A 27,555-nucleotide genomic window follows, 5' to 3' on the forward strand; every position below is an offset into this window, starting at 1 on the left:
ATATATCTCCCCTCACTTAGACAGTCTATCTCAGATGGCCACTAATAGATAGGGATACAATAGGTTGATATAGACAATGAATGAATGAATGTAATAATTATGTTATTTTATTTAGATTATTCTCTGTACACAAAGATACTGATGGCTCCTGAAGAAGTGGACTATATCCAGGAAACGCGTTGGGCTAACAGAAATCAGTAAGCATAAGAAAAATGTCGACCAAATGGCGTTGAAGGCAATCAAAGGACTTTATTGAATAAAAATATCCAATGAAACCGACGTCATGGACATGACAGGCAACAAGGAACAGTAAATAAGTACCTTGGGAAAGGATATATCATGATGGCAAAGTCATTTTAAATGTTATGGTTTTTATGGTATTTTGTAAAAACAGTGGAATTTTTTATAAATGTTGTATATGTAATAAAAATTTGCATTTCATGCAAAAAGATGTGCCTCAAAAGTTTGATCTTCACAACCTCTCCCAGGTTTCTATACCTTCTCATGATGAGGATGGAAGTATCTTCAAGCCCAGGAATCAGAGAAGAATGGCTTTTCACACAGGTATACTGTATTGTGACAGATTTTCTGAATGATTATATGGCAGTTCTGCATCAAATAAGCCCAATCAGAAAGCTGTAGGAAGGATGGACAGTGCAATTACATAAGATGATTTGAAGGCTGTCTTTGCCGAGAGGCTCTGGATATTTTGGACGCACAGCAAAAGAGCATGTAAAAAGACCAGCAAAAAACATTTATGAAGGGCAGCCAAAAGCAGAAAAAACAAAAACCAAACAAAAAACCACAACTAAGAGAATAAAGAAACATCAGGAACAATTTCTCCCAATATATATATATATATATGTGTATCTCTTCAGTATTCAGATGAGATCTGTGCAAATTCTTCTGTACATTGTAACCTGAAGTAGTGTGCCATAACCACCCTCACCGTACAAAAAGAAAATCCTTTTAAAGACGACTAACTTTAAAATAAGTACACAGAAACATGAGGAATGCATGAACACAGAGGGTGGATTCAAACTAAAACTGGGGGAAATGTGCCCTTTACAGGTAAACTGAATGGGGCTGGATAGAAGAGTTCAATATTAGAGATGGTTTGAACAGTGCTGGAGTCCAGACTTCAGCTTGCCAAGCCAGTGCTGGGGCTCTCATGTGCAGCGGGGACACATTCCTTGCTGAGACGGACAATCTCCTGGGAAAGGGCTTCCAGATCCTGTATAGGAGACACAAATTTACTTTATTATTCCAATGAAAGAAATTCCATCCCCAGCGCTTTTATTGCCCATTTATGAAAACGTATCCCCTAAAAAGGCCTTATCTGATACCCTGAAAACTTACCAAGCTCTTCAGGAAGAGTTCTCTCTCACAAAACATACCTTTCTCCAATACCTACAACTACACCATGCTCTACAAACACAATCACGTATGGTAACATTAAAAGTTATTCTTTCCCCACTGCTTTCTCGGAAAACACAGCTACAAAAAAACATATATTCTACCCTCCTACACTCCACTAACCTTAAAAACACCCTGAAATGTACTGAGGGTTGAAATAGCATGTTGTACTACTTGACTCAGAACAGTGGGAAAATGTGCTAGAAATACTACCCATAGTATCACTATCACTGACCTTATAACTAACCTAGTTTTTCATCTTTCGCAGGGTATACCACGCACCCCCCAGAAAATGAAATCACTGGGGCCATAGAAAGAAACCCTCATAAACATGCTTTGGAGATGCTCAAAATTGTTCAGATACTGGGAATCCATTTGCTAAATTATGAACATGAACACTTCAAAGTATTATAAAATGCTACATACATTTAGGTCCATATATATATTTGGACACAGGCATAATTTTCACTCTTTTGGCAATCCAAATTAATTTGAAGTGCAGATTTTCAGCTTTAATTAAAAGGGTTGAATATAAATATCAAGTACAAGTTTTAGGAACTGGAACCATTTTTATACCCATTTTCAGGGGCTCAAACATATTGGACAAATGAAAAGAATCATAAATACAACGTTCATTTTTAATATTGTTTTGAGAATTCTTTATTGGCAATGACTGCCTGAAGTCTGGAACCCATGGACATTACCAAAGACTGGGTTTCTTCCTTTCTGATGCTTTGCCAGGCTCTAACTGCAGTTGTCTTCAGTTGTTCTTTGTTTGTGGGTCTTTTTGCCTTTAGTTTTGTCTTCAGCAAGTGAAATGCATGCTCAACTGGGTTGAGATCAGGTGATTGACTCGGCCATTGCAGAATATTTCACTTCTTTTCCTTCAAAAGCTCCTAGGTTGCTTTTGCAGTGTGTTTTGGATCATTGTCCATCTGTACTGTGAAGCGCCATCCAATCAACTTTGCTGCATTTGGCTGAATCTGGGCTGACAGTATATCTCTAAACACTGCAGAATTCATCCGGCTGCTTCTGTTACATCATCAATAAACACCAATGATCCAGTGCCACTGCAAGCCATGCATGCCCATGCCATCATATTGCCTCCACCATGTTTTACAGATGATGTCGTGTGCTTTGAATCATGAGCTGTTCCAAGCCTTCTCCAAACTTTTGTTCTTCCCGTCATTCTGGTACAGATTAATCTTATTTTAATGCATCCAAAGAATGCTTTTTCAGAACTGGTCTGGCTTTTTTAGATGTTTTTTGGCAAAGTCAAATCTGGCTTTTCTATTCTTCATGCTTATGAATGGTTTGCACCTTGTGGGGAACCCTCTGTATTTGCTCTCATGAAGTCTTATCTTGCTTGTAGACTTTGACAATGATATGCCCACCTCCTGGAGAATGTCCTTCACTTTTCTGGAGGTTGTGAATGGGTTTTTCTGTACCATAGAGAGGATCTTGCGATCATCCACCACTGTTGTCTTCTGTGGACGTCCAGGTCTTTTTATGTTGCTGAGCTCACCAATGCATTCTTCTTTCCTCAGAATGTACCAAACAGTTGATTTGGCCGCTCTTAATGTTGCTGCTATCTCTCTGGTAGATTTGTTTAGTTTTTGAAGCCTTACAATGGCCTGTTTCACTTGCATGGACATCTCCTTTGAACGCATAATGTAGGTTCACAGCAGTAGATTCCAAATACAAATACCACACGTAGAATCAACTCCACACCTTTTACCTGCTTAATTGATGAAGAAATAACAAACTTTTGGTCCCTTGAAAAGGGGGAGATGGCTATTCTTAAGAGCTGTAATTGCTAAACCCTTCCTCTGATTTGGATGTACATACCCTCAAAACAAACCAGAGAGTGTACACTTTCAGTCCATATCCATTATATAACTATAGTTTGACTATGTTTTGGTAAATACCTGAAAAAAACTGAAATGGTGCCTGTGTCCAAATATATATGGACCTAACTGTATACATAATATTCTAAACATTTTCTACTCAACTTAACTTGATTATCATTCTCCCGAATCCCTTGTTCCTGAATCCTTGCAACTACCAAGCACAAGACTTTTCTTAGCACAACAACTGATTGCCAAAATATATGTATTCCCTATCCCTCCCACATTCTCCTAATGGAAGGACTCCATCAATACCATTTTGGAGAGGGAAAAGCTTATGCATCAGCACAGAGGGTTCCCCTAAGCTTGACACAAAATGGCCCCTGCCCCCACCTATAACTGGCCTACATAGCAAAGAGCACATGGAAGGGCAAAGCATGCGAGACAAAATTCACCAACCAGTTTGCTGACCAACTGAATTAACCTTTCTAACAGTATGTGTTAAAAACAGGGGTTTACATTTGCAAATGCATGTGTAAGCTGCAGGGCCACTTCACAGCACCCTGTATTACCTGCAGTCCTAACTCTTGTAAATTTATGAGAGTCTCCCCAGTGAATAGAGCTGGGAATTTTTTTCTGTTTTTGTCTTTTCCCCTATGCTTTCCCTTTACTTGCTTACTGAATAGACTATTGCAATGAATCAGAGAGACAATCTTCATTAACTCCAAACTCAAAAACCCACACAAAAAACACCTATACAATAAAATGTTTGTCTACACCTTTATGATATCGCTAAATAAATAAAAATGCTACATATGCATAATATTCTGAAGACTAGGTTGTTTAGAACAGGTTAGATACCATTACAGATCATTTCTGTAAAATGTTATGGTTACCTCTATATTGGGAACCAAGACAGACAGTCTTACTGAAATGTTGTATATCTGTTTATCATATTAAAGTGACTACGAACAATGCAGAGTTTGAACTGTTTTACATTCCCTCCTGCCTACCAAAGGAAAGAAGGGAAAGAGGGGGAATAAATATTTTTTTTTACATTTTTTTCTCCCCTGCCAATAGTTGTTCTTTTTATAATCCTACAGACCCTAATCTTGTTTCTTTTTCAAACGTATGTTATGTTTTGATGAAAGCTACAGTATGTACAAATTTAACTTTTTCTTCAAATGGGAAATATCGGATTACAAAAAAAGGCCAAATGCATCGTAGTAAGCATTTTATTGATTTGCAGACAGTCACCATATTCCCTATTGCTTTTACAAAGAACAATGATTTATTTGCATCGGTCCAGTCTACCAAGGAAAATACAAACAAATGGTCCCACCACAGTTTAGATACACATTGCGTTATTTTGGGGTGGAGGCCAGTTACCCTACCAGTATGTTTTAGGGAATACTATAAAGTGTGGAGCTAATAAAATACTGTATGGTGACTAAATCTACAATGAACAGCAAAGAAAAAAATCATAGTGCAAAAATTAAGGCCAGCCATACACGGTGCTGAACTAGCCGAGATTCAAACTGTTAATGGGCAGACTGAATGTACCAAGTTAATCGATCAACTTGGGTACAACAGCCTGCCGGATTATCTTGTGATTATCGCTAGCAGCTGCTATAGCTGCTAGGAATAGTTACTGTCTTCTTCCGGCAGGAACGGTTCCCCCGGCTGCCCCCTGGGAGAAGACAATTGTAGATTCCCCTGCCAACACTGTCTGTGTTGATGGGGAAATCATGCAAATTTCTTTCTTGCAACCACAAGAAATTTGCACTGTGTATGGCCATCCTGAGTCTTTGCCAATCAATAGGTCACATTGCTGTGAAATAGGCCGTGAGCAAATAGTGAACACACTCTTCTCTGCCATTCACCAACAGCAGGACAGGGGCTTAGTAATGGGCCTCTCAGATACAGAAGGTCAAATACACTCAGGATAAATAGATCCAGGGCAGATGTTTACCCAAGAACATACAACATAAATCTCTTTGATGTCTTTTTGGCAGAATGATCACCTAATCACGTTTGTAGGGGTGCAAAGACCAGGAAAAGACAAGAGAAATACTTATATCCTACATCTATTTATATAATCAGAGCTAATTGCAACCACACACACATAAGTCAGTCAATGTAGATATGGGAGTAAATGCCCACACATGCACAATGAACAGGTTTATGCATTTCCTAGCGGGAGTATGCATACCATTGCTGCAACACTAGGCCTAACCACTGAGCCATTATGTTACTAAAAGCCTGTGTAACAGCTTGGATATGTAAACAATCAGTCCACCCACAACAGACATTTCAGGCATGCATGGCGGCTGATGGGTGAGGCTGGCTCCCCTGACTTTTTACATGTATTGGGGGATTCTAGCTAAAAGATCAGTTGAAGTTCATGCCTGCTCGGAGTCTCATTTCTCCTGCATGCATTCTCAATAATGAAACACAATGGCAGGGTGAGGCCACTTTTGATTGACTGGGGCATGCAGATAAATCAGAAAAATTGGATTTTTGACTTACCGTAAAATCAATTTTTCTGATGTTTATTGACGGACACAGCTCCTGATTCTTCTTAACCATTGGGTTATACTGCCCTGTACAGGAGAACACTAGGCTGGAAAAAGCTTGACTATGCCTATGGGCAGTACCAGGGGGTATACACCGACAGTCAGCTATAGGCACTCAGTTTTGTTACAAGCAGTGTCAAACGAATGTGCCCCTACCACATACAAAGCATGCAAAGTCATTTCCTTCAGATGTTTAGCCTGGGACACAGGGAAGGCAACACAATGTCTTCATTCAAACGACAGTCAGAGACCACCTTAGGAAGGAATGACAGACAGGGGCGAAGCACCACCTTATCCTTGTGAATCACCAATAAGGTGAACGACAGGATAATGCCGCCAGTTCCGACACCCTACACGCAGAGGTGATAGCAACCAAAAAAGGCCACATTCCAGGGCAGCGCAAGTAGGGAACCTCCTGAATATTTTGAAAGAACCGAAAATCCGAAAGCCCCAAATTAAGATTCCAGGGCGGCACCATGAAGAAAAAAATCGCCAGGACCAGAGATTCTGGCAAGGAACTAGGTCCTTACTCCTGTCTAGGCAGAAAAAACTGAGTGCCTATAGCTGAGAGTGGGTGTATACCCCCTGGGACTGCCCATAGTCGTAGTCAAGCTTTTTCCCTGCCTAGTGTCCTACTCCAGTAGGGGACAGTATAACCCAATGGTTGAGAAAAATCAGGAGCTTTGCCCATTAATGAACGGAAGAGAAATTCAGATATTTTTGCCACTGGTGTCTCCCAAGAGAACCAAAAGCTTGATCCTTTTTATTACATGACTTAGGATGCACCTATTAGATATGCTCTACAGGACTTCAGTTTATATAAGCTTGCACCGATGCCGCCATTTGTGACCTCCACATTAGAAAATGCTAGTTGCCTGGCTTTCCGATATCAGCCCTCAGTCTTGTTTTCTACTCTGCATGATTCTAGAAGTAAAAAACAACCAGGCAATAAGTATTTTATAAGGTTGTCAGACCTTTAAGTCCTCAGCTAGCATACATAGGAGTTCCGTTGAGAAGCACCGAGCTTTCAGTGGCCATCTGCTACCTGCTGCTGATGTTTGTATGATGTTTGGTCATATTTTTCGGATACCCAAGCTTGTTTTAAGGTTGTGCAAATTATACCATGAAATACAGCTACATCCTATTATCAAGCTGTAAAATATGAAGTGAATACAAAGGAGAATATTACATTTGCAAGAAATTGTTTAATACCATCTTCTCCTGCCCATTATGTTCTCTAAAAAGCATTAAGTAATAGCAATAATGACTGCACTGTAGCCTAATATGGGGGTTTCTTTCATCTAAATGTTATATAAATGGACACCATCACATAAGCACAGCAAATGTTCTCTCTCATTCACATTTTCCTTAGAGATGAGATTTTAAAAATTAGGTCAAAACTTAAAGGGGAATCCCTACTATGATTCCGCACAATGCAAAAGTAGCAGAACTCAGAAGCACTCAATACTTAAGAAAATATGCTATATACTAAGATGATATTTAATGTGAAATTATTATTAAAACTCTTGTTTAAAAGGGTACCTAAAGCCTTTTCTATACATTTTAGGATTATGTGAGAAAGAGAACCAGTTTAACATAAGTAAACTTATTGGTGTGTTTTTTTTAGTCACAGCTTACACTTTCATTTTAGCATATCAGGATTGTAATAGTAATACAAACAATAGTTATAATTGACAATCCAATATAAGCTTACTTGAAAAATCTCCTTTCATGTTGAGTGCTGCCTGTCTACTGGCCATCTCTTTCAACAACTTCCTTAATTCCCTGCATGCTTTGCAGCTTCTCCTCTGCTGTTTACTTTCCATTTCTAAGGACTACATGTCCCATGATACTCATGCTTCCTGTTTTACCTCCACCTCCTGAAACGTCTCCTCTTAGCTCCTCTGTAGTTCAGGAGGAAGGTTCTGTGAAATGTGTCACACAGCAGTGCCTACTTACAGGGCATTGTGATTATGTGTCACAAAATGTGTGGGATTCTTCAAAAAGAACGTTTAGATACTTCAAAGTTGTTCAGATTAATAGGCTAGAAAAAAAAGGAAATTCAAGTGGAAATTAATATATGATTTTGAATATAGATCAGAGATGCGCTTTAAAACCTTTGTTTCCGGGTATAGTTTGCAGTTATGCATGTACATGGGTGGAGCCATATTAATTAGCTCATTACACAGAATCAGGCTCTGTTGTGCTTTGCAGATTCTCTAATCCTGGAGCAATGAGGGTTGATCTGACTGAAACGCCCATAATGCTCCTGGCAACTAAAGACCATGTGACTTTTGTCTAGGATTTTGGATGCATGGGGGGCTCAGGAGCAGCAACGCTCTTTCTTTTTTATTCACGGCAATAAAGAAGTTTTTTTTTTTTTTTAAACTCAAAATAATATGATCTGGCAAATCTGATATGCATCCAACTAATTATTGTACAGTTTTCATTTTAAGTACAGCTGTATTCAAAATTATTCAACCCCCCCAATGCTGTAAAGGGTTTTAGGGAATTTAGTGTACATTTGTAATTGTATTCAGAATGAAATCCTACAAGGACTTCTTAAAGAACCATATGCAACTAAAATGACATCAATTGGTTTTGTAATACAGTAGTAAATGTTTGTTTTGTGAATTCTTCATTGACGCAATTATTCAACCCCTTAAAGACTACCACTCTGAAGAACAGAGGTTCATTGAAGTGTTTTCAATCAGGTATTGAAAACACCTGTGGATGTCAGGGAGCAGCAATAAAGCCTAATAAGCACCAATTAGGCAGCTTTAAAATGACTGTGATACTCAGCTCCTTCTAGACATTTACTGGTGTGGTTACAAACATGGTGAAGTCAAGAGAATAGTCCAGGAAGACAAGAGAAGAGGTGATTACTCTTCACAGGAAGGGCAATGGCTATAGGAAGATGGCAAAGATGTTAAACATACCAAGAGACACCATAGGAAGCATCATTCGCAAATTCAAGGCAAGGGGCACTGTTGAAACGCTACCTTGTCGTGGCAGAAAGAAGATGCTGACTTCCACTGCTGTACGCTACCTGAAGCGTAGAGTGGAGAAAAGTCCCCGTGTGACTGCTGAGGAACTGAGAAAAGATTTGTCAGATGTAGGTACTGAAGTTTCTGCTCAGACAATACGGCGCACACTGCGCAATGAAGGCCTCCATGCCAGAACTCCCAGGTGCACCCCCTTGCTGTCTCCAAAGAATAAGAAGAGTCGACTGCAGTATGCCAAAAGTCATGTGGACAAACCACAGAAGTTTTGGGATAGTGTTCTGTGGACTGATGAAACAAAATTAGAACTGTTTGGGCCCATGGATTTATTACATATCAAAAAGAGAATAAAAATAGAATAATAAAAAGATTAGTGGCTAATAAATAAAGCAACACAATAGTAGTTGTTGCCAAAACCTTGACCAAAGAAAACAAAGTATTGAGTCATCCGACGCGCTTCGGCCGCATGCTTTTGGATTCTTCCTCAGGGATGCTCATATAACAGGTACAAGGATATTCTAATTGTATTCATCTGCTTCAATGTACTCAGCCACAAGGGATAAAACTAAACAGAAGTGGTGGAAGTGTGTTACTGCCACCCGAGGAGACAGACAGAGAAAGAAGACCGCCACACCTAGACCAGCAGAGCCACTGGGGTCACCAACAGGCTGGAGGAAGCCTCAATCCAAAAAATTTGTTAATTCCTGGCTGCCTGTTCTTCAGCTAATCCTTGCATTGCAAATTAGATAACGCCAGCACACATACCGGCTCCCATAACACCTATTTTGGGCAATCTTTCCATTTTTTTGGGGTTGTGAAATCTAGCCTGTTGGTTACCCCAGTAGCTCTGCTGGTCCAGGTGTGGCAGTCCTCTTTCTCTGTCTGTCTCCCTGGAAGGCGTCAGCACACTACCACTTCTGTGTGGTTTTATCCCTTGTGAGTACACAGAAGCACCTGAATACAATTTGGATATCCTTGTAGCTGTTATATGAGCAGACGTGAGGAAGATACAAAATCCCTACTGTCAAAACGCGTCAGCTGTCCCATTCATTTGTACTCTCTGGTCAAGGCTTTGGCAACTTCTATTGTGTTGCTTTATTTACAAGCCACTAATCTTTTTATAATTCTATTTTCTTTCTATTTTTGATATATAATAAAGTATTATTTTATACAATTTGTGTTTGAGAGTTCATATTGTCTGCTGTGCCTATATTAATCCCCTTTTAAATGGAGGGTATTCCTGTTTCAGTTTTCTTTTTTAAAGATTTACTTTAAATCAGTGTTAATTTTGGCAGCAAATTTCAATTTAGTTTTAGTCTTAGTCTTAGGACTAAAATGGCATTTTAGTTTTAGTCCCATTTTATTCTTCTGCAAGTGTTTTAGTTTTAGTCGTATTTAGTCGACTAAAACTCCAGTATATTTTAGTCGACTAAAACGCCCTACATTTTAGTCGACTAAAACTCATTTTAGTCATCTATAATCAAATGGGTGTAGTTCAATTGCAATTTGTAATGCATTATTTAAGCATTTCTCTACAATTTCCAAACTCATTATATACTACTGCTGGTCCTGGAGTGAAAAATCTAATATGTTATTATTTATGCTTTGAGCATGCACCAGTGTTAATTTTTGGCAGCAAATTTCGATTTAGTTTTAGTTATAGTCTCTGACTAAAATGCCATTTTAGTTTTAGTCGTATTTTAGTCTTATGACTAAAATGCCATTTTAGTTTTAGTCGTATTTTAGTCACCTGAATTGTGTTAGTCGACGAAAACGTTTTAGTCGGTTTTAGTCGAAATTAACACTGCTTTAAATGCACAATAAATGGCACTACCGTGAATAAGCACTTGGTGCAGTATCAGAAAAGAAAGTTAAGTTGGATGGACTGATAGTGTATATCTGGGTATAAAAACGAAACCAAGCAAACACATTTAGTGTTATACATGTGCTATAAATGCACATTCCCTAATGTTTTATCACTTTATAAAACACTGCAAGTTGTCCACATCGCTGGTCCCATTAAAAATCCAGGCTTTGGCCGACATGGTGGGCATACCCATGAGGGGTCTTTAGGGCTTGGATGTTGCAGGAATGGACCACGGGTCTGGACCTGTACAGCACTGACTCCACTTCAAGGTGAGCTCTGAATGCAGGATGCAATGCCCAAATCAAACATTACAGGCCAGCTCAGATTATGATAGAAGTGTCAGTCAAAGGTGGTAAAATAAATCAGATGACAAATAGTAGGAAATTCTCAAAGTGGAGAAAGCTTCTGTCACCTATGGACATTATTAGAAAACTGGAGGATCACAGTGTGTGTGTGTGTGTGTGTGTGTGTATGGTCACACAAGGGGGCAGACAGAGCCAGACCTTTTCCAATGTCCAATAACATGAAGATATCAGCACATAACCCATCGTCTATATTGCACTAAAATCTCAAGCACTTTTGTCAGGCTTGCCTGCTGAACTATAAAACTCCACCTAACCCCCACCCATCTTAGTCCTACTTCATATGCATATATTGACTTCCCAGGAAAACAATGCTCTGCCTTGACACCAAAGAGCCTCCCATACACAGTGCTTAGGGACTGGCCTCTTGGAAGATGTATTCTGGAGGGGGCATGTCTATGTCAACAGTAACTATGAACTCATAGATGCTGCCCCTGGAAAAATGTTATAAGCCTGGTGATTACATCAGAGTAATAAAAGCTGAACAGAGTAATAAAAGTAAGAAATAATGCTGATACAAGCTCTAGATGAAGAGATGGAAGTTTGGGGGTACATTTGGGTAATGCCTGGACATACAGGGTGTAACATGTAACTCCCCGCACCCCTTGATCCCACACTATGACAGCAGGCGGGGAATCCTCCTCCAGCACCCCACACCACAATTTAAATACAACAGAGTTCTATGAATGAATAAAACCACAAGCTCCTCTGCCACTGCAGCAGCCAGCTTGCAGTTCATTGATTCTTCCTGCTTTTCAGTGACTGTCTGACCATGAAGAGGTACAGGCAAACACATATATTGAGTATCTGTAGGAGCCTGACATTGCATCTGTGATCTACTGATCAGGGGTGCAATGCTTTGCAGGCTCCATTGTGAATAAAAATAATAAATCCTATTTTTTTTACCCTGCAAATTCTTTTTTACAAAAGGTGAACTTAGCCTTTAATATGACCTGCTAAGGTGATGTATCACTCACACCTGTGCTGACCGCTCTTCTCCCCACACCTTCTCTGCAAAGGATGTGAACATGTCCATCACGTGGAGCCTCACGTTCTGTACATGAAGGTTAAGGCGACACTGAAAGATTCTGCTTCTCCCAGCACTAGGAAAAGGCTTTTCATGTTGCTATTCCCAGGATGCAGGTTCTATGCGATCAGAAAATCAATGGAACGGATTCCTTGCACACTGGCAGCCTGAGATCTGCTTGACCTTCTCATGTCCTCCATGTACAAAAGAAAGTAACATCTCACCACAAACAAGAGGCTACAAGTCTCCATGTGTGTAGGGACTACAGGGGACAGTCTTTGCATTATTCTCAGAGATTGGAGGCAACAGTGTGTATGTACAGGTATAATTAACTATAGGCGATGCATGGGGGTTGATTTACAACACCTGGAGCAAAAGTGAGCCTAGTACCCATAAAAAGTATTCAGATGCCATGTTTTGTTTGAATGATTATAGAAACCTTTTAAGATTGGCTCAGTATAAAAACCAGGCAACTAGCATTATCATAAGGTCATCAGCAATGGCAGCCCCACATTTTTCTTATAATTGTTTACTTTAAGGCCCCTTTCACACTTGCGGACCGTTCAGATCTGCCTGTCAGTTTTTCAGGCGGATCTGAACGGATGCCCCATGCATCTCTATGGGGCATCGGATGTCAGCGAAGACATGTTCGCTGACATCCGATCTGATCCGGTCCGTCAAATCTGGACGTATGGAAACCCTATTTTCCATCCATCCAGCGGATGGGATCGGATGAGAACGGACAGGCAGTCCGTTCTCATTTCCCCCATATAGAACAGTGGGGACCTGACAGCTCTGTCTCCGCACACAGCGCAGAGACAGAGCTGCCATCTGTCTGCTCGGCGGGGGATCGGCGGATCGATCCCCCGCTGAGAAAAACGGAGTCTGCTGATGGACTCCAAGTGTGAAAGGGGCCTAAGGCTGAACTCAAAGCAGATATAAAAAACACCATTTATAACATTTATGACTTAGGGCTCTTTCACACGGTTCGCCTCCGTAGGCGGATCCGTGCTGCTCAGCGGGGATCGATCCGCTGATCCCCACTGAGCCGGCGGATGACAGCTCTGTCTCCGCTCCCGCTGCTCTCTATGGGGGATCGGATGAGAGCGGACCGCCTGTCCACTCTCATCCGATCCAATCCCTGAACGGATGGAAAAATAGGGTTTCCATCCATCCAGATTTCACGGACAGGATCGGATATGGGTGTCAGCGGGTGTCAGCGGAGGTGTCTCCGCTGACATCCGCTGCCCAATAGAGCTGCATGGATGATCCGATCAGATCCGCCTAAAAAACTGACAGGCGGATCTGATCGGATCACCCGTGTGAAAGAGCCTTTAAAGTGATTGTAAAGTCTGTTAGTAAATTAGTGATGTGTGAGAATGATGAAGTGACCTGAGGGGTAGAGAGATAGATTTGGGAGTTATTAGCATAGAAATAGTATTGAAAGCCATGGGAGGCTGACCCAGGGACCCATTCTCACGTTTCTTTTTTCAATTTGCCCCCCCCCCCCCCCCCCACTCACAGGAGCTTTCACCTGCACTATTGCTCCCTACCCATTACTTTTTTTTTTTTCCTTAAAATGAGGGTCTCTAGAGCTCAGAGCTGTTGATTGCTATGTCTCTAGGGGATCTGAAATACGGACCGTCACTATCTGAATCAGATTGCATTTCATCACCCTAAATGAGACTTGTGCCTTACATGCAACATGCACTTTGAAACCATGTAATCTGTCAACTCCTGTAATTTTCTTCAATAAGCTTCATATGTGGATTTTGCACCTACAACTATATAGAAGTGTACATGTTTATTTTAGCTCAGTCTTTGTGATCTTCTTGCAATAAAAGTAAAAAAACAAAAAAAGACAGTATGCAGGTAGTTAATATACTATATATATTTTTTAATGAAAGGAGTTGTAAAGGCAGAAGGTTTTTTATCTTAATGCAATCTATGCATTAAGATAAAAAGCCTTCTGTTTTTAGCACCCCCTAATACTTACCTGAGCCCCCTCACTGTCCAGCATTCCCCACGAGTCCCTCGGCCTTCCGGGACTCTCCCTTCGGCTCCCACTGCTGTCAATCAAAATCAGCTAATCAGGAGAGAGAGAGGGCAGGGCCGAATGACAGCTCCGTGTCTGAATGGACACACAGAGCTGCAGCTCGTCTCGGGTGCCCCCATAGCAAGCTGCTTGCTGTGGGGGGCACTCAACAGGAGTGAGGGGCCAGGAGCAGCGAAGAGGGACCCGAGAAGAGGAGGATCTGGGCTGTCCTGTGAAAAACCAACTGCACAGAGGAGGTAAGTATATTATATTTATTTAAAAAAAAAAAAACTGATTGGATGTCACAGCACTTCATGAAACTCAATCTATCCAAAACTGAGCCCATAATATTTCCAAAATACGCCCCTTCCTAACCAATGACACCAAAAAGCTTCTAATTCACTTCCTGGTCATGTCCCGCCTCGACTACACTAAAGGCCCGTACACACGTACCGATCGTCGGCATACAAATGTCGGCGGACGAAAGATCTGCCGATTGTACGCGTGTTAGTATGGTGCCTCCGACAGATGTCTGCGCACAATCCGCGGACAAAAGTCTTTCTTGCAAACATGAAAATTTTTGTCTGCGGACACCAGAACGGACGATTGTTCGCCTGTCAGTACAGAATTCGGCCGACAGACCGCAGATTTGCAAGACTGGGCATGCTCAGAAAATTAAAAACACAGGGAAAGTTAACCATTACATGACATCACTTCTGCAGTCAGCTGAAGTCTGCAGACAAAATTCTTGTGCTGTCCTTGTGCTGTCTTTGCACTTTTCAACAGACACCGACATCCCGGGGAGAAAAGACGAACATTTGTATGCCGACCATCGGTACGTGTGTACGGGGCTTAACTCCCTTCTCATTGGCTTACCTTCACCTAGACTATCCCCCCTTCAGTCCATCATAAATGCTGCTGCCAGGCTCATCCACCTTACACACCACTCAGTGTCTGCTACCCCTCTCTGCCAATCCCTCCACTGGCTTCCACTTACCCAACAAATTAAATTCAAAATACTAACAACAACTTACAAAGCCATCCACAACTCGGCCCCCAGCTACATCACTAACCTAGTCTCAAAATACCAACCAAATCCTTCTCTTCATTCCTTCCAAGACCTCCTGCTCCCTAGCTCCCTCGTCACCTCCTCACATGCTCGCCTCCAGGAATTCTCCTGAGCTTCTCCCATCTTCTGGAACTCTCTACCCCAATCTGTCCAACTATCTCCTACTCTGTCCACTTTTAGGTGATCCCTGCAAACCCTCCTCTTCAGAGAAGCCTATCCTGCCTCCACCTAACAACTGTACTTTTATTTTCTCCAACCCCTCCCCCCCGAGTTACCTTTTGTGTCACTTAAACCTCCCTTTAAAAATGTAAGCTCTAATGAGCAGGGTCCTCTGATTCTCCTGCATTGAATTGTATTGCAACTGTAACTGTCAACCCCCATGTTGTAAAGTGCTGTGCTGGATCACAAAACGTTCCAAACAAGTCCATATACTGCATATTTGAAAAAATCAGTTTGCCTGAAGTTCAGATTTAAACTTGATTGGAGTCAACTAATTCACTTCACTTATAATCAACTCCATATATTAGGGCTCCCCTTCTATAGCAGGGTGTAGTTTATTACCTATCAGCAGCTTCAATTACAGTTTATATCTGGAGCACCACCTGCTGCTGAAATTTGGCACTGATGACTGTTTACATAATTCAATAAAATTGTATGCCAGCTGACTCTGTACCTTTATGTTATATTTTAATGCATTTATACACTCTGCAGAGGAAGAAACATACTTCATTTCACACTTAATAATACGCAAAACCATCATCCCCAAACTTCACAGGAATAAATAATATTGCTATTTTTTTTGAACACACACACAGGGCCCTTCATCCTACCTTAAAGTAGAACTATAGGCAAAACCTTTTCTTTTTCATTTTGAATAGAGTAACACAGGTCCGGCTGCGGTTTGCAGTTTGCAGTCCAGTGTCCTGGACGTTAGTGTTCACCATTTTCCCCTGAATTCACACCTGAACCGGACACAAAAATGCACAGGACCCCTTTCAAATTTGCACTGCAGCCGCCCCAGACATGTGTGAACCGGCACGTTATGCGAATTGAATGCAGTGTAAAACGCATCCAATTTCCATATATGTGAACCCAGCCTTGAGGAGAGTTATAACCCCTGTCAGTTTAATTTTTGCCATCTGTGTCCCATTGGGGAGATTTCCCTACACTTCCTGTCCCATAGCCAAACAGGAAATCCAAGGAAATCCTTGCAAATTAAGGGAATTCCTTGAGAACCTCCAGGTAATCAGAATTAATGTCAACATTGGAAAATTTCCCATCTATTACTTTTCTGGGGACAACCCAAAATTTGGAATTTTCTTTTACTTTCAATGTTAATGGTAAACAGGACAAATAGAGCGGGTGAATCTCCCTAACGGGGGCACAGACAAGCAAAAAAAAAACAAAAACACAAAGGTGTTCCAATCCATTTCCACTCTATCCAAAACCAAAAAAAAAAAAGTTTTGCCTTTTGTTGTACTTTAATTTTGTCAAGTTTATAACAGTAATTTTTTTTTTTTTTTTTAAAGGTTTTTATTAAACAAACAAAACACAGTACACCAAAAGAAAAATGGCAGTGCAACATAAAAGAGAGGATACAGAACATACAAAGCATCCTCTCCAATCATCTAACAAAATAAAACCACAGTACAGAGAATACCCAGTAATCGTGGTAAAAAGGGGGGGTAACACATTATTATAAGCAATATATAACGACACATGCTGAGCAAAAGAAGGCACTGTAGACATCGCCTAGGAGGCGTCAGACACCGAGGAGGCAGTAAGATCAGAGTCTACCCAGAAGGACCAGATTTTATTGAATTTCTTCGGACATCCTCTGGCCTCATACGTCAGTTTATACAGAGGCAGAGCCTGATTAACAATAGAGATCCAAAATGGAACGTCAGGGGGTGTGGAAGATTTCCAACGGAGAGCAATAGCTTTCCTAGCATAGAAAAAGAGCAAACGCAGAAATAGTTTCGTGCGAGCCGGAGCATCCTCATCATCCACATATCCTAGGAGACAACGAAGGGGGTTACAGACATTGGACAATTGAGAGATATCAGTTATAAAGGCCGTCACCCCTGACCAAAAGGCACGGACAGGGGGACATTCCCAAAACATGTGAAAGAAGGATCCCACACCATCAGAGCACTTAGAGCAAAGAGGGGAGGATAATGTACCAATTTTATGAAGGAACAGGGGAGTGTAGTAAGCCCTATACAGGAATTTTAATTGTATGACTCTATCCCTGGAGGAAATTACAACCGGAATTTGTTCAGGAAGGACGTCATGCCAAACCTCCTCCGTCAAGTCCGGGACGTTTTCACGCCACTGGGACTCAACCACCGCCAAGCGCTTAGACTTAGAATGCAAAAGCCTACGATAATATGTGGAGACCAGCTTCTCATGTGAAGAGTCAGAGAGGAGATATTCCAAGGGGGATGGCTCCAGCGAGACATCCCGGAGGCCAAACTGCGCAGCCGCCGCATGTCTCAGCTGGAGGTAGCGAAAATGAGCCGTAGATGGTACAGCAAAAGTGGACTGCATGTCCGCAAAGGACCGGAAGGTTCCCCGGACATACAGGTGATCAACAGACTTCACCCCAAGACGGGCCCAAAAAATACCGTCGTCCCGACCGAAAAACTCCCGAAACCGAGGATTGTGCCAAAGGGGGGCATTAGGGGAGTACGACCCCGGAGGGTCGGCCTCACCCAATGCGGTAGCCGCAAAAACCCGTAGAGTGACCGAGATAAGTGCAGTGTTCGGCCTGCCCATAGTAGACCTACGGTGCAGCAAATTTTGCAGAGATTCATAGGACGTGAAAATAGCCGCCTCCAAGGCCGCCGCAGCATGATTGTCCTCGGGATGGAACCACCAATGTGCGTGTGCCAACTGGGAGGCAAAATAATAAAGGCGTAGGTTGGGCGCTGCCAGTCCCCCCGCTAATACAGGTAACTGTAACGCATCTCTGGCCACACGTGCCGGCCGACCCCCCCAGATAAATGAAGTGAAGAGCGAATCGATGACCTGGAAACGACGTTTGGTAACATATATCGGGGAGTGACTCAACACATACAGAAATCGGGGAAGGAACATCATTTTAAAAATGTTGATCCTACCCAAAACCGTGAGAGGAAGCTGGGACCAGAGCTGCAAAGAAGATTTAAGTCGGGCAACCAAGGGATCTAAATTATTGGGGAGGAAACGAGACAAGGGGAGTTGAATGTCAACCCCCAAGTATCGAAACCGATCTACCACCTGGAGAGGGCATGAAGCGAGAGAAGGGGGCAGAACCTGGGGATCCAGGGGGAACAGAGTAGATTTACTCCAGTTCACCCGGAAACCCGAGAAGTGACCGAAGCGATCAATAATGGACAATAGAGTGGGGAGGGATTGATGTGGATCCGCTAGATATATCAACATATCATCCGCATACAAGGAAACCTTTTCCTCCAAGCCATTGATCACAAAGCCCGCAACAGCCGCACACTGGCGGATCTGCGCAGCCAAAGGCTCAATGGCCAGGGCGAAAAGTAACGGGGACAACGGGCACCCCTGCCTAGTACCCCGAAAAATGGGAAAGGAGTCAGACACGGAATTATTGACCCTGATCCGGGCACGAGGGAGATAATATAGAAGTTGTACCCATTTTATGAACCCCGATCCGAATCCAAATTTCGCCAATACCTCCAAGAGATAAGGCCACTCCACTGAATCAAAAGCCTTGTGAGTGTCCAGGGCCACCACAACCCTGGCCCCCACAGAATCATGAGTTGTCTGAAGGTTGGTAAAAAGTCTACGCAAGTTGATCGAGGTAGACCGGCCAGGAATAAACCCCGACTGGTCCGCCCCGACCAAGTCCGTGACAACCGTATTCAGCCTCCTCGCCAGGACCTTGGCCAAAATCTTCACATCTGTATTAATAAGTGAGATCGGACGGTACGATTCACAGAGAAGAGGGTCCTTGCGCGGCTTCGGGATGAGTACTATAAGGGCTTCCGTCATGGAGGGTGGCAGACGTCCCTCCTTCAGAGCACAAGTAAACACTTTCAACAAATGGGGGACCAGCAATTCCCTATAGTGAAGATACCATTCAATGGGGAAACCATCCAAGCCAGGTGTCTTATTATGTGCAAACGTAGCTATGGCCTTGTCAATCTCCTCTGTGGTCAAAGGGGAGTCTAAGAAGCGAGATTGGGCGACCGACAATGCGGGCAGTTCAATATCATATAAAAAATCATCAAGTTCGATAATAGTGTAATGGGCCTGAGTGCGGTATAAAGAGGAATAAAATTCAACAAAACTATGAAGAATAGCAGGAGTTTGTTCTACAATGACACCGGCCTGGCTGGTGACCCGGGGAATGATACAAGGTTGAAAATCCGGCCTAGCTAAGTAGGCCAACATGCGACTGTTCTTGTCCCCCAGTTCAAAAATTCTTTGATTCTGATATAACAGTTTTTTCTGGGTGCGCTCAATAAGGACGAGATCCAAATCACGGGCTCTGGCCCGCCAAGCGGCGTGATTCTGAGGGGAGGGGTCGTCAGAGTATTGCCGTTCAGCCGTATGCAATGCCCGTTCGGCGTCAACCAACTTGGTCTGACGCGCCTTCCGAGCATGGCCTACGGCAGACGAGAAGGTGCCCCGCATAGTGGCCTTGAAGGCGTCCCAGGTCAGCAGTGCCGACCCCTCCCGTCCATTGAGCGCCCAGAAAGAATTCAATTCCGTGAGCCCCTGATCAGTCACCGCAGGGTCCGCCAGCCACAGAGGGCTTAGTCGCCACAATTTATAATTAGGTGGGGACCCCAAAGCAAGGTCCACCAGCAAAGGGGAGTGGTCAGATACCGCCCGAGGGAGGTACCTGATCCCCGAGAGCGGACCCAGCAGTTCCCGAGAGAGCAAACAGAGGTCAATCCTAGATAGAGTGTGGTGTGAGCTCGAATAACAAGAAAACTCAGTAATCCCCCCATGTTTCCACCTCCAGGCGTCCGTGAGGTCCAATTTGTCTAAGTAGGAGCGCAGGGGGGTATGTTGGGAAGAAGCAGCCCCAGAGCGGTCTAAAGCATTGTCGAGGACCGTGTTAAAGTCACCCGCCATAATAAGAGGGCCCTCCGCCATTTCCAAAACCAAACCCAAAACACGGTCAAAGAATGACTTAGTAAACGGCGGGGGGACATAAACATTCACCAGGGTATAAGGTTTACCTAAATATTCAATAACAAGGATAACAAAACACCCCGAGGGGTCCGTCTTTAAATGTTTAATAGTGACTGGAGCGGATTTGGCAATCAAAATGGACGTGCCTCGGGCATAGGAAGAGTAGGTAGAGTGTAGCGCATACGCCACGTGTGCCCGCTTAAGGGCCATAACCCTGGACCCCTGGAGGTGTGTCTCCTGTAACAAAACAACGTGAGGACTATGGCGTTTTAAATAGTCAAACATCAGAGACCGTTTCACTTTAGAATTGAGCCCCCTGACGTTCCATGAGATTATACGTAGAGTAGACATAGAAATATACCAACAATCAGCGTTAGCGCCCCGTAGGTCAGCCCAAAAACAGGCAAACCCCGAAGGGCCAAGGCACAACCAGCATCTGAGAGGAGCCCAGATAAAGGAGTATACATAAGACATAAAAAAAGTGACCACAGTAACATAGTAAACAAAATCAACTGCATCGCATAAGGAGAGAGCATGACCCCAGAAACAAAAAAAGGAAAAACTGTACCGACCCTGTGGATCAAAATGGTGCAAACAAACAAACCAAAAAGAAAAAACCCGCCTAGACCCGCAGGTTGCGGATGGCAATAGTAACAAATACCCCCTCCCCCCACCCTAGCCCACCCGGCCCTCAAACCCCAACAATTGAGAGCTTTGTAGCCCATAACAACAAAAGGAAGTCAAATGCAGGGAAACGTGGATCTGCTCGTCCTGTAGTAGACAAACGAGAAAAAACAATAAAAAGGAAAGAGATGAGGGGGGAGCCCCCCCACCCCAAAAATGCCCATCAGAAAAAACAGAAAAATAGGAACCCCAACCCCCAGAAAAAGGGAATAGCCATCTGTCCCAAAAAAAAAAAATCAATCAAGCGAGAGAGGGTCCATGTGGAGCACCAGGACGAGCCCAGAGCCCAACCAGACTATCAGCAGATAAACAGTCTTTCATCTAGGAGGAGACCGCCGGTCCTGGCGGCCAGGAGAGCCACGGCCCAAGGAGTCCACCCAGTGCGCAGCCTCCCGAGGATCCTGGAAAAAATTAGCCTTGCCTTGAGAGATGATCCGGAGACGGGCAGGATAAAGCATACTATATGGTAACTGGAGATCACGCAGCCGTCTCTTAACTGCCATAAAGGAGGCCCGCTGCTTTTGGGTGGCTGCAGAGAAGTCAGGAAAGATGGAGATAGCATTATTATTGTAGGAGACACGGCCCTTCTCCCTGGAGGCCCGTAGCACAGCCTCCCTGTCCCGGAAATGCAGAAGTTTAATGAGAAGAGGACGAGGTTGCGCCCCTGGTGGCAGGGGGCGCAGCGGCACCCTGTGCGCCCGTTCAATGGCGAATAATGGAGAAAAAACATTCTTCCCAAAGGTGTCAAGGAGCCACTTTTCCATAAATGATTCGGGGGTCTTTCCCTCCGCCCCCTCAGGGAATCCCAGAAAGCGGAGGTTATTACGTCGGAGGCGATCCTCCATGTCAGTGATCTTATCAATGGTGGCCGTGTGACCCCTCTGTAAATCAGACACAGAGGCCTGCAAGGGGCGGTGGGCATCCTCCAGGTCGCCAACACGTTGCTCCGCGTTGCCCACCCTATGGCGGAGATTATGGACATCCTGCTTCAGGAAGGACATCTCCATCCTCACAGACTCAATTTGAGTAGTGAGAGAGGCTTGACAATGGCGGATGGCATCCATGATGGCAGCAAGGGATGGCTCAGGCCTATCTACCCCCACCCCTGCCTCAGCAGTGGGGTCTAGGGGGGAGGAAAGAAGAAGGTCACTCACAGTCTCATGCCGATGCGGGGAGGAAGAGTCGTCAGGCTCCGAGCCACCTCCGTGGGAGAGAGAGGCGGATGGCTGCGAGGATCGTGCAGCAGCAGCTGGCTGGCTCGAGCTCCGTGGCGGGCCTGCGCCATCTTGGGACCGCTCGAGGAGGGAGGCCGACGACCGGGATCCAGGCGCCTCCGGACCAGGGGGACCGATCTTCACCATCTCCGCTGATGCACCGAGGGATCAGGAGTACACGGGCGTCGGAATCAGGTGAGTAGCGGCTCGGGGTTCCACAGGATCACTGAAGGATCAGGGCAAGCAGGAGAGAGCTCCGGGACCGCGCTGCTCTCACATCAGTAGCCGGCCACGCCCCCAGTAATTTTCACTAAGGAAGTGACGCAAGGAATTTACATTTAATTATTTTTGCAAACGATCACTGATCAGATTCTATTTCTTATTACACCTTGCATTAAAAGAAAAATATGGGAATAAAAAAACAAACATACATACATACCCACTTCGATGGCTGCAGCATCAATTCAATGCTGAAAATGTCCCCCACCGGCTCTAAACCAATATCTGAGTAATAAAAGATCGCTGATCGCTCAGTTCTCGGGTTCGCTCTGAATAGAGAGTGCTGACAGTCAGGCACTGCTCCACACTCTGCCCCTCCAGCGCTTACTGGATCAAGCTCTTATGGGCTTGCTGCAAAGCCAAGCCAGCTGCTGGTCAGGCATCTAGATGGATCCCGAAATTATTGTCAAGAGCCCAGCAGAGTCTGGACCAGCTCTGTGACGTCAGCCAACAGCAGGCTTTTGCTTAGGCTAGATATGGGCAACAGGAAAGCAGAACTAAGTGCACTCCTGTGATCCATAGGAGAAATATGGCCAAAAGAGCTTTTTAAGCCCTGATATGTACGTAAAGCTAAAGGGGGAAAAAAGACAGGTTGTTAAAGCTGGACTCCAGGCACACAGCTCACACAGTTTAATTACTATATATATATATATATATATATATATATATATATATATATATAGAAGATGGTATACTTGCCAAAGGATTTGCATTTGTCTTTAGCCAGTATTCCAAAACATTACCCTCTAACTAGAGCTGCACGATTCATTGTTAAAAGATCGTGCTCTTGATTTAACCCCCCACATGATCTTAATTCAGCATTTCCACGATTCATGTAACAAGTGCAGAACAGTTCCCTGCTCACAGCTTTCACAAAAAAAAAAAAAAAATAGCAGCCGGCAATGTTTATTAACAGCATTGCACAGCACAGAAAGAGAGATAAAAAGAAACATTGTATCTTTCTGTTCATTTACAGATCAAAGAGCGAATCTTCGGTCTGTAAATGAAGTCAGTTTAAAACAACCTTTTCAAGTAAATGGTTCTTGTTTAACCCCTTATTAACCCTTAATGTACTCTAATCAGGCTAAATCAGCCTTATTAACCCATTATTCTCCTACATTTAAATATTATTTTCCTGCTGATTTTTTTCAAATGTACTTCTATTTTATAAACTATTAATAATTAAAACTTTGTTTGCCTTGTTCATTACACCTTTAACATATATTTACATGTTTCACATGAAAAAAAGCGCAAAATTGGAAAAAAATGGTATTTCATTTGTAAAATAACTGTTCAATGCTTTGTACCAGCTTTGTGACAGCTGAAGTGTAAACAAAAAAGTTTTGGTAGGTATCGGTAATTGGTATTGGCAAGTACTACAAAAAAGACCCTAATATAACTTAATGTTGATTTTTTTATTATGAGTATTAGGTGTATTTTATTGCCATCTTGTTTGATAACTTACTGTTCAGGGCTTGTAAATCTTTAAAATAAAAAAGTTCATAAAAATCGTGAGAGAATCGTGATCTTTATTCTAAGCAAAAAAAAAAAAAAATATGTGATTGTAGTTTTATCCAGAATCGTGCAGCTTTACCTCTTACACAGTATAGTTGCTGACTTACTTTCATATATGGCATTTAAGCTATACAACTTGGTTACCAACCTGCCCCCAGCCTGCCATTGGACAGTGACAAAGAAGCAGCATGCTGATATGATCATCAATCTGCTCTCTACTCCAGTAAACATGGTCCAATCCTTGACTGGCAGCGCCATGCAAAGCAACAGAACTCTGACGGGCTAAGTGGCCTCTAGAAGGTTGGTATCAGGGACAGCTCAAGGAATTGTTTGTTCTATAATACATACATAACTACATAATAACTGAATTAAATGGTGCTTTGTTTTTATGTCGCCTTGCTTATATACTATAGAAAGTGATTAGAGGAGCAGTCAAGAACCAAATGTCCTAAGGAATCTGTGCCTTTAGCACAAACATACCAATTTTGCATGCTGAACACTGCTTTTTAGTCTGGTCCGTGTAGAATTCTTTCAATGCAACTTATCAGAGGAAGAAATAAAGATTGGATAGGGTTTTTTTTTTTTAACCTGTCTGATCTATATATTCCCCAACAGCTGTTGGACAGTGGCATCTTAAGGCCCGTGCACACGCTCAGAAAATCCTGCTTTCTAAGGGATCCTACGATAATCTGATCATTAGTATTCAGCTTTTGTCTGAAATTATCTGACGGGAATAACACGAAAACTTTTCTTGTACAATACCAGATCCTACGGATTCATTCAGTACATTTTTCGTTCGAAAATTCAACACATTACATCACTTCCAAATTTTTATTGTGTCGTACGAGAATTTTCGAACTGTAGTAACCTCTTCACTTTGTATATGGAGACTAGCATGCCAACAGAAACAAAAAAAATTTGTCCGATAATCTCATTGTGTGTACTAGGCTTTAGGCCCCTTTCACACAAGCGGTGCACCTGACTGAGTCCGTTCTGCTCAGCAGTGCGATTGATCCACCGATCCCCCCTGAGCAGGCGGATGACAGCTCCGTTCTGTGTGCAGAGAGGGAGCTGTCAGTACCCCCGCTGTTCTCTATGGGGAATGGGATAAGAACAGACCGCCGGTCTGTTCTCATCCGATCCGATCCTCCAGACGGATGGAAAATAGGGTTTCAATCTGTCTGGATTTCACGGACAGGATCGGAATCGGATAGCAGCGGGTGTCAGCGGAGATGTCTCCGCTGACACCCGCTACCCCATAGGGATGCATCGAGCATCCGAACAGGTCCACCTGAAAAACTGACAGGCGGATTGGATGGGTGTGATCCTATGTCTAAGGTAACAGGATTTAGCACTTCCTGATTTGTTAAAATGGATAACTAACTCCAGCCAGAAAGTAAAGTAACACTATTTAGAGAATATTGTTCCTGTTTTTCCTCAATTCCTCTATTTGTTCCGCTCAAAACCTCCTGCTCTCTAGCCCCCTCGTCACCTCCTCCCATGCTCGCCTCCAGGACTTTTCCAGAGCCTCTCCAATCCTATGGAACTCCTTACCCTTATCTGTCCGATTATCTCCTACTCTATTAGCTTTTAGGCGATCTCTGAAAACCCTCCTTTTCAGAGAAGCCTATCCTACCAACACCTAACAAATGTACCTCCATTTTCTCCATCAACCCATCCCCCACAGTTATTGCCTTTTGTTTCACTTGACCCTCCCTTCTAGATTGTAAGCTCTAGCGAACAGGGCCCTCTAGTTCCTCCTGTTTTGAACTGTATTGTCTTCCCTCACATTGTAAAGCACTGCGCAAACTGTTGGGGCTATATAAATCCTGTAGAATAATAATAATAATTGACCTATAAAACATTTGATACAATCCACTGCAACCTCTGATCATGAGAACTAAAGAGCATGGTGCTAAAACCAGGGAGCACACTTTGCCTGCCTTTTTACAGGCTTACAGCCAGTCACTAGGTACAGGGATCTAGTGAGCAGGGCAGAAATCAGTGCCAGAATAGCAAGTAGCATCATTGAGCAGGTAGCCCATATCCTTCACGTAAGCTTCAATGCAATGTATATATGGCCTACGGCATCATGCTTTGAAAACTAATATGATTTTAGCCTTAAATTGGCATAAGACAGAAAATCTCTCATCACATGCTAGAGCTTACGGGTGGAAATATGACTCACTTCCACAATGTTGCTACCATAGCAGCATACATTAGGGAAAGTATTTTCACAAAATCCTAATTGCTTTATTCCTACCAAAAGGCAACTAAGAAAAAAATGAAAAGTAATAAGCTGAAAAAATCACATTAAGCCATTAGACTGATTATAAAAAAAGAGAATATTTATTTTAATAAAACAGACTGGATGCCGATCACTGTTAATCCCTTAGATGCCATCTGGAATACATTACAGTGATGCCCAGATCATGCCAGGACGAGCATCAAGCAGTAAGGATTAGCATATATAAATGTATTATTAGCCCTTTCGCTGTACACCAGATCTCACTGCTGAGGCAGGACAATCAGAGCCAGCTTTCATGTATGGAGCTTTTTCATTATGGTTTCAGAGAACCATTACTGACATCACAGTGATGATTGATATACTTTTCAAGGAGAATTTTCTCTGCTGCTGAAGCCATTCAGATATTTGGGTTACCAAGCTCCCTCGGTTTTCATTCGTGACAGCGAGGGGTTAGGAAAGGCAGTTGTATTTAAAACACTCTCTGAACGATAAAATAGACTAGGAACACTTTGTGACTGATTTCCAAAGGTCAAAATTTAAATACGATTGCCCCATAGCCAGTGATATTAATGGATATTGGAAGAACTTATGATAACTTCCTATAAACATTATCATTTTGAGCAATAGGTGTAGCCTTTTACAAACCAATACAGGAGAGTTTACTTCAAAGATAAATTCCAGGTATGGATATTTTTACATAGTTACAAGTTGGACAAATATATTTATGCTATACAATACCTCTTGGAACATTGTGGAAGCTGGAAATCCCTCTAATAGACACTGCTACTACAGTGATCTCCACTAGCTTTTGGGTCCAATGCTGAACACCTGCCCTGCTGCATGAACACAGAAGGTCACTTGTTTGGCATGGGCGATATGCCGAGAAAGCTTTACATTTTCTCAATGCATGCAAAGCATTCTCAGATTGAAGAAGGTGGGGGATACCCTGGGGGGTCGCAAATTCACCTCCCCATCTCATCCAATCAGAGAATGCTTTCCACTCACTGAAGAAATGCAAAGCGTACTCTGAATAGAGCCCATATCGAGCGGCCAAACTACTGTGCTCACAATGCAGCATGGCAGCTGCTTGGCACAATACCCATAATCTAGTGGATATCATTGTGGTAGCAGAGTCTACTACAGTGTTTTTCAGCTCTCAGGGGCATTGGCTAGGTATGGTATAAAATTGGTCCAAGTTGGAACAATGTAACAACGTAAAAATATCCATACTTGGAATTTAAAAAAAAAAAAAAC

General features: G+C 43.0%; 1 protein-coding gene across 1 annotated transcript in view; it reads right to left on the reverse strand.

Moving 5' to 3' along the window:
• Positions 1–556: 556 nt before the first annotated feature.
• Positions 557–27,555, reverse strand: part of GRIPAP1 (GRIP1 associated protein 1) — a 192,830-nt gene continuing 165,831 nt past the window's right edge. Inside the window, 1 exon segment of the mRNA XM_082262827.1 lies at positions 557–1,234. Within this exon segment, the coding sequence (XP_082118953.1) occupies positions 1,142–1,234 (93 nt within the window). The 3' untranslated portion in view covers positions 557–1,141.

The sequence above is a fragment of the Pelophylax lessonae genome (genome assembly GCF_965119305.1).
Source record: "Pelophylax lessonae genome assembly, chromosome: 7".
NCBI lineage: Eukaryota > Metazoa > Chordata > Amphibia > Anura > Ranidae > Pelophylax > Pelophylax lessonae.